The following is an 8,676-nucleotide window of genomic DNA, read 5'->3' as shown; positions in this document are numbered from 1 at the left end:
TACAAACAAAACAAAAACGAAACAAAAAAACTAACTAAAACTAAAAGTTATAGCCTACAAATGTGTGTTTGAGCTCCTAACTGAGGAAACGACATTACGGCGCTATTTTGCGTTTGTTACTAGGCTACGGGTTGAAAAATACAAAAAAACGAAAATGTTGTTTAAGATTTTCGGTTAAGTTTAAGTTCGATCTACATATAGGCCTATTATACATTAGGTGGTACATATTCGATACAACACATCAATTTGTAGGCCTACATATTTTTAAGAAGCAATTTCGCAAATATAGTCAGACTTTATACAATCTACGTGGATAAGAAAATACTTACGGGTTCAGTTGGATTTGCGACGTCGGTTGTTACAAAAGATGGCTACACACAACAAGCGCTAAAGAAGGAAATAGGTGTGCTCGACTTATGCAGCGTGTTGGCCGAATCTCACTCCCCCCCATAATTCCACTCCCCAACGCGTGAACGCATGCACTGCCTTCCTAGCGTATTAGATTGGCAAACCAAGTCGATTTTTACGAGTAAAATGTTAAACCTAGATTCCCTCGTCTTAGACTATGAGGAAACTGTCAGGAGGCTATTTTATTCAGGGAGTCAAGTGGCTGAGCGGTTAAGGAATCGGGCTAGTAATCAGAAGGTTTCTGGTTCGATTCCCGGCCGTGCAAATGACGTGTCCTTGGGCAAGGCACTTCGCCCAACTTGCCTCGGGGGAATGTCCCTGTACTTACTGTAAGTCGCTCTGGATAAGAGTGTCTGCTAAACGTAAATGTGTTCCTGTTTCATGTGTTCCTGTTTCATTAAAATATAAGTTATGTTGAGAGCAGCACTTGAGAGCAGCGATTTGTATGTCGTGCTACATGTACAATCTGAATGATTGTCTCACGAAAATAGACGTAATGTTGAGCTGCACTTGAGAAACGATGTTGATGATGTTGTTGTGCTACACTGTCCTATTCTCGGAATGAGGTAATATGTGAATTATGTTGTAGTTGCGACTGCTGTTACTAGTCACTGTGGTTAAAGCGAGCATCCTTCTTTGTATTCATTTGTACGAATCACTTTTAGTAGAACTATTCACTTCTGATTCTTGATTACGTTGTACTTGCTGTTATAGGCCACTTACTAAATGCACTATATGCCAATTGTAATAGAATCGTCTATAGCTACATTATTTTACATATTTACATAAAAAGGCCTCTGCTCGCAGCCAGAGGTCCCTCCTACCAGAATTCAACTTCTATATCCCTCTCAGTAAACTACTTGCCACACAACTGTTTTGTGTTTACAATCATATCCATTTTATAGATCCTGTTTCCCACAGCCTAGTTTGTGTCTTCTAACTTGCAATGTACAGTGCTTGGTTTTAGTACCTGATAAGCCAAGCCTGGACCTTCCCTTTGTGAATGGCTAGTGAAAAACATCTAATAAACGATGACATTTTGATTGGTTCCATCACATTTATTCTAAACAAAAAACTATAATGATATATTTAACAAAAGATAGAAAAAAAGATAATTTAGTGATGATTTAAATAAGAGTTTTAACAAGTTTGAGGCTTGATTATGAAAACAGGTCAGGGCTGTTTACGGCAGGCAGCACGGACATATTCCTCTCAGTTGGCTGTGAGCTCATGGAACCTTCTGAGGCAGCTGTCACAGCCAACCTGAGATTTTGGATAAACATTAAGACGAATGGCAAAAACTGGCACTGTCATCTATAATAACATTACCTCTTATACAAAGAAATACCAATGCTTCATTATAAATATGTCTAGTAGTGAAAAAGTATTGTATTCAATACCAGTTTACAAGCTATTACCCAGTTAGTGTCGCCATCCAGATGGTCCACATCCCCGCATAGTTGGGGTGTGTCAGATCTTATAGTCTCAAGATATGGGGGGAGGGAGGGATTCATATTTTCCTTGTTTTCTGCTATTCTCACGTTTCATTGGTTCATTCCAAAAAATAATACAATCATGCCGCTTCCTATGTACATTCCATGGAACATTAAACCAAAGTCAATAAAGAAGATTCATGAAACTCTGGATTTTGGCCACCTCACATAATGGTTTGCCCACTGTACCCAAAAGTAAGGGAAAATATGTATCATAATATCGTGTCGAGGCAATATGGTTACAGATTACAGAACAGGCCTATTCCCAAATCCCTTTTACAGTAAACACGGCCCCTAGCAGATGAACTTGCTGTGTGCGAGACAGCAAACCTTTTAGCCTGTCATCTGCCTAGCAACAGATTACCACATAGCGCCTGATGGCTATCTCTCAAACCCATAGCCCGTCAGACGCTGCTAGTCATCTGTTACTATGTATAAGGTTTCACAAACTCATCCAGACTTTCACAAAATTACATAAAATGTGACGATGCCAAAAGATTCAAAAACCACCAAGAGATTTTAATTATTCTTTAAATTGAGACACACAATGAGGCTGCACTGGACTAATAGAAAACTTGATTAACTATTGAGTCATACTTTTTTTTTTTTATGATTCGCTGGGCACACTGGTCAATATGGATGCACATCTCAGTAAATAATCCAAGTATTAAGCTGAACCACAGTATTATTGTGTGGTTTTGTGGTAAAGGCTTTACATGGTACCAGGTCAGGTATGACGGCCTGTTCTGTCCCAGGTAAAGGCTTTACATGGTACCAGGTCAGGTAGGAGGGCTGTTCTGTCCCAGGTAAAGGCTTTACATGGTACCAGGTCAGGTAGGAGGCTGTTCTGTCCCAGGTAAAGGCTTTACATGGTACCAGGTCAGGTAGGAGGCTGTTCTGTCCCAGGTAAAGGCTTTACATGGTACCAGGTCAGGTAGGAGGGCTGTTCTGTCCCAGGTAAAGGCTTTACATGGTACCAGGTCAGGTAGGAGGCTGTTCTGTCCCAGGTAGATGAGGAGGAGCTCTGGGAGAGAAGCTCTACATAAGAATGCTCACAACACAGTTACACACCTCAACAACTGCTACACACTCAGTTACACACCTCAACAACTGCTACACACACAGTTACACACCTCAACAACTGCTACACACACAGTTACACACCTCAACAACTGCTACACACAGTTACACACCTCAACAACTGCTACACACTCAGTTACACACCTCAACAACTGCTACACACACAGTTACACACCTCAACAACTGCTACACACACAGTTACACACCTCAACAACTGCTACACACACAGTTACACACCTCAACAACAGTTACACACCTCAACAACTGCTACACGCTCAGTTACACACCTCAACAACTGCTACACACACAGTTACACACCTCAACAACTGCTACACACACAGTTACACACCTCAACAACTGCTACACACAGTTACACACCTCAACAACTGCTACACACACAGTTACACACCTCAACAACTGCTACACACTCAGTTACACACCTCAACAACTGCTACACACACAGTTACACACCTCAACAACTGCTACACACACAGTTACACACCTCAACAACTGCTACACACAGTTAGGGGGAGGGCGCCTTAACCCAAAAATGCCAGGGCCGATTTTCGGTCCCAGTCCAGCCCTGCACACACCTGCACATCATCATCAATTACACTCAGTATATAAACCCTGTTCAGACCAGGCACTGTTGTGGGTAATTGTCTTCGCACTAAACTATTCTATGCTAGGCAACTAATGTGTCTTGTAAATGTCCTAAGGTACAAGTAAAAGTGCTTCACCTGCCTTTGTCTCCTCGTTCCTAACTGCCAAGGATCAAACTGTCTCGTGACAGGCGCTCCATAAATAGCTGTCTTGGAAATGCACTGACGACCTATGATTCTAGGTGTGGTTCTGTCTACACAATGAGCTATGGTTTTTAATCATATTTAATCAATACGTTAAGTGGAATTAAACTTATCGCAGGGAATAGAGATGTTATTTTTTATAATGACAAAAAATACATAGCCTAAACAAGAGTCATCTAGGAACCACGACCAGATATCGCCACGATTGTTCACGATGCACTTTAGTCTGGGACAGCCCAACATCGTACAGTATACCGGGCATTAAACTTTTATCAACCACATACCTTATTTCAGGCATCTAGCCAATATCCCATTAACCCATTGACGCCAGAAATGCAAACCAATTTCCGTTTTTTTTGTTACAAACTGCGAATACCAGGCATTTACTGATAAATATCGCCCTCTTGTGGACCTTATAGAATATTGCGCTTCCGTGAACTCTACTAACTCAAAACATTATCATCAAACATTAGGTTTGGCTGTTTCAGCATTATGCATTCACCTTCTTATATGTTGTATTTGTATCGTACATTTATTGTAAGTAAAAATAAATAAATGATTAAATGGTTAAATACAGTGGTTTGAAACGTGTGAATAAAATACCTCCAATTGGACCGATAATACAGGAAGTGGAGGAGTGTATGTCTCTGTAAGCATCAGACCTCTGACAGTCAGCCAGCAGTCAGCCAGCAGTCAGCCAGTCAGCAGTCAGTCAGTCAGCAGTCAGCCAGCAGTCAGTCAGCAGTCAGCCAGCAGTCAGCCAGCAGTCAGCCAGCAGTCAGTCAGCAGTCAGCCAGCCAGCAGCCAGCAGTCAGCCAGCAGTCAGCCAGCAGTCAGTCAGCAGTCAGCCAGCAGTCAGCCAGCAGTCAGCCAGCAGTCAGCCAGCCAGCCAGCAGTCAGTCAGCAGTCAGCCAGCAGTCAGGATGGAGCCCACACCACTCTACATGCTCTGTAAGTACTGTGTGTGTCTTTGTGACAGTGTGTGTGTCTGTGTGTCATTTAGTCATTTAGCAGCTGTGTGACAGTGTGTGTGTGTGTGTGTGTGTGTGTGTGTGTGTGTGTGTGTGTGTGTGTGTGTGTGTGTGTGTGTGTGTGTGTGTGTGTAACATAGTGTGTCTGTGTGACAGTATGTTTGCAGGTGTGTTAGTCTTTGTGTTTGTGTTTAGGAGAGACATTTCACTTTAATTCTGTATAAGCTGTGCAGTTCACAACCCTGAAGACTCTCTTCTCTCATCAGTTCTGTCCAGTGTCTTCTGTTGTCGACCATCTCAGGGTAAGAGCTGTGAGTCACGTACACAGCTAGAGTTAGTATATACTCTGGTTAGGGTTAGTAGGGTAGTGTTCGTATACAGCAGGGTTAGTATACTTGCTCTATAGGGCAGGTAGGACAACATTGTATAGATACATAAACTATCAACAACTTTGTTGCTGTGCTGTGTAAATCAGTTTCTTATTATCAGTTAAACATAATATAATTATGCTTTGTATTTTTTGGATATGCTTATATTAAATTTTAAACTGAATGAATCTTTCGGTCGTAATCTCCCCCTACTCTCTCCCATCCTTTCTTTCTTTCTTTCTCTCTCTCTCTCTCTCTCTCTCTCTCTCTCTCTCTCTCTCTCTCTCTCTCTCTTTTCTCTCTCTCTCCCATCCTCTCTCTCTCTCTGTCTCTCTCCCTCTCTCTCCCCCTACTCTCTCCCATCCTCTCTTTCTTTCTTTCTTTCTTTCTCTTTCTCTCTCTCTCTCTCTCTCTCTCTCTCTCTCTCTCTCTCTCTCTCTCTCTCCCATCCTCTCTCTCTCTCTCCCTCCCTCTCTCTCCCCCTACTCTCTCCCAACCTCTCTCCTCCAGCATCTCTGACTGTTTCTCCCAGCAGATCTCAGTTCTTTGAGTTTGAGTCTGTCTCCCTGAGCTGTGAGGATCAGGGGAGCTCTGCTGGAGGGAGGGTGTGGAGGACCACAGAAGGAAGGTCTTCAGAGTGTGGAGCAGGCTGGGGGTCTTTAGTGGGCTCCTCCTGCAACCTGAAAGACCTGTACACAGGGGACAGTGGAGTGTACTGGTGTGAGTCTGGCTCAGGGGAACACAGCCATGCTGTCAACATCACAGTACATGGTACGTTCACATAGTTAGAATAAATCACTTCTGTTTTATAGGATTATCTGGAAAGATCATTTGGATCTGTCTCCTCTGTTGTAGATGGAGCTGTGATCCTGGAGAGTCCTGTCCTCCCTGTGAACCAGGGACAAGCTGTGACTCTACGCTGTAGATACCAGACACCTCCCTCTGACCTCACAGCTGCCTTCTACAAGGATGGATCTCTGGTCAGGACTGAGGCTGCAGGAGAGATGACCATCCCTGCTGTGTCTGCATCTGATGCAGGGTTGTACAGGTGCAGCAACTCTGAGCTGGGAGGATCTCCAGAGAGCTGGCTGGCTGTGGGAGGTGAGATGATAATCACGTCTTGATTCTTGTCATGTTTTTATGTAGTTACCACCCATACATTCCAATCTCCAGCCCGTCCTCCACCTCCATCTCCACCTCCACCTCCTGCTCCAGCCCCCCTGCTGTCTCTGCCCAGACTGCTGTGTAGTATCCTGGTGACCTGTCCCTACCTGGTGGTCACTGTCCTGCTGCTGGAGATGTGCTGCAGGTCCAGAGGTGAGAACACAAGATAGTCCAGGAGAGTGTGTCCAGGTGTGTGTTCAGGTGTGTGTCCAGGTGTGTGTCCAGGTGTGTGTCCAGGTGTGTGTTCAGGTGTGTGTCCAGGTGTGTGTCCAGGTGTGTGTTCAGGTGTGTGTGTAACTCTCCTCTCCTCTCTCTGCAGGTGGGACTTTTGGTGAAGAGAAGAGGAACTGTGATGATGTCATCGAGTGAACAGTTCAGTATCTGTCCTGGCTTTAGATGGTCATTCTAGTTATTTTTATTTCATTTATTATACTTTTGTTAAAGTGTGTGTAAGTGTTTGTGGTGGTGTTTGTGTGTTTCCTATTCATAAAAAAGTTTAAATCAAAACACTCAGTTTGCATGTGTGTTTCTATCAAACTGGAACAACAGGAAGCTCCCTGACCCTGTAGTCAGGGTAACACGAGGATGTTTCTCATAAGGCAAGTCAGAGAGGGACGTTGAGCCCAGTAACAAACCTACTAACTGCCAGAGCTGAGTTGTGGTTTTACTAGAGAAGAAGAACGCCTGGGGGTGCTGAGAGGAACGGAAACTGTGGTTGGCTGATGTTCGTCATGGTGATGCCCCCTCAACAACACTATGGCTGCCTGCCAGCCAGCCACCACAGACAGTTAATGTCACAGTACAGCCAAAGCCCTTTGCTGACCGCTTCTTGCGTCGCGCGGTCAGTAGCGGCAGCTGAACAGTGTGTCGCGTGCTGGTGGAGTGTTTATGGCGCGCGGCAGGGCTACGTCACGGACGTGGCCACGCTCCAGTGTTGCCAGTCCGCCTCTCCATCCGACTCCAGCGTTCATCACAACAGCAGCCAGACTGCCGTTATTAAACTGTCACTTACGACATTTTCAATTGAAAGGAAACGGAGACGAGGATTACTAGAGTGTGCGGTTGGGTCCAACCGGAGCGATGTCTGTTGCGGGGCTGAAAAAGCAGTTTCACAAAGCTACACAGGTAAGACCGTGTAGCTGCAGGGGCAGTCTTGATGGCGATATCGATACAGTCAGTAGGGCTTGTTGGCGATGTTATGTGTGAGTCGAGCGGTGCTTATTTCTTGCTGTCTCTTCCTTAAAATTCCAGCCGACTACGAGAGAGAAAACGCATCAGTCTTTCGGTTCAGCCTACGTTTAATCGCCACAACCAAAAATGACTGTCGACTATTGTCTTTCCTATTTTTTATGATTCCAGTTCTGATCGATAAGGGTCTCTAGGGTTGTCCAATAGGCTGCGTGTTTATCAAACGGCCTCTCCGTTTTCCGTTACTACAGAGAGAGAGACGTCTAGGAGATGTCTGTTGTGTTCCGGTTAGGTACCCCTGCTCTATTGTTAGGCTCGTTCTCTGGTTTTGACCGGGAGACTTGGCTGGGCTGTCGGACTGTGAGCGAGGAGGAGAGTGCTCGATCCTCCGCCGTCCGAGACGAAACGTAGCCTAAACAGTCAGCGGGGAATCCCTCACACTCGCGGTGTTACACCTCGGAACAAAACGTTAAATAATAACCGAAGAGGGGGACCTCGATCTCAAACATAAAGGTTGACGTTTCTGAGAGGAATCGATTTTGATTCGATGATGGTGGGCGCCCGTGAATAGCCTATTGTAGAACCTCTCTGGATTGGTCGATATTAGCGTCCATCGACGTTGTGACTGTATAGAACAGCGAAGGGTTACACGCCGTTATCACAGCATTGTAGGCAGCCAGGCAACGAGACAGTAACGGGAACCCGAAAATAGAAATATGAATCAACAACAACAGACGCGCTCCAACCAGGAGCCTTGCGCGTGGCGTGACGTGGAGACTCGAGGATCAGAACGAGTTATAGAGATGAAGCGAGGGAGCAACAGGAGAGATTGAGATGAGGTGGAGGGAGAGGAGAGGAGAGGGGAGGGGGAGAAGAGATGGAGGGGGAGAAGAGGTGGAGGGAGAGGAGAGGAGAGGGGGAGAAGAGATGGAGGGAGAGGAGAGGGGAAGATGAGATGGAGGGAGAAGAGAGGGGGAGATAAGATGGAGGGAGAGGGGGAGAAGAGATGGAGGGAGAGGAGAGGGGGAGAGGAGAGGAGGAGAAGAGATGGAGGGGGAGGAGAGAAGAGGGGGAGAAGAGATGGAGAGAGAGGAGAGGGGGAGAAGAGATGGAGAGAGAGGAGAGATGGAGAGAGAGGAGAGGGAGAGGAGAGATGGAGAGAGAGGAGAGGGAGAGGAGAGATGGAGGGGGAGGAGAG

The 8,676-nt window shown here is 45.5% G+C and overlaps 2 protein-coding genes across 2 annotated transcripts in view; both read left to right on the top strand.

The window, feature by feature from the left end:
* Positions 1–5,629: 5,629 nt before the first annotated feature.
* LOC136967653 (protein turtle homolog A-like) lies at positions 5,630–7,072 on the top strand (the record flags this gene model as incomplete). The annotated part of the gene is made up of 4 exons (XM_067261526.1): positions 5,630–5,897; positions 5,982–6,227; positions 6,300–6,443; positions 6,610–7,072. Coding segments are annotated over 4 exons (708 nt in total), but the record flags the coding sequence as incomplete, so codon positions are not given.
* A 235-nt stretch (positions 7,073–7,307) lies between these two features.
* Positions 7,308–8,676, top strand: part of LOC136967519 (endophilin-A1-like) — a 6,900-nt gene continuing 5,531 nt past the window's right edge. Inside the window, exon 1 of the mRNA XM_067261336.1 lies at positions 7,308–7,415. The gene's annotated coding sequence lies outside the window, so the exon portion shown is untranslated. The remainder of the gene's footprint in view (positions 7,416–8,676) is intronic.

This window comes from Osmerus mordax, chromosome 23 (genome assembly GCF_038355195.1).
Source record: "Osmerus mordax isolate fOsmMor3 chromosome 23, fOsmMor3.pri, whole genome shotgun sequence".
In the NCBI taxonomy this organism is placed as follows: domain Eukaryota; kingdom Metazoa; phylum Chordata; class Actinopteri; order Osmeriformes; family Osmeridae; genus Osmerus; species Osmerus mordax.
Note: the sequence above shows the minus strand (reverse complement) of the source record. Positions and strands in the feature narration are given on the sequence as shown.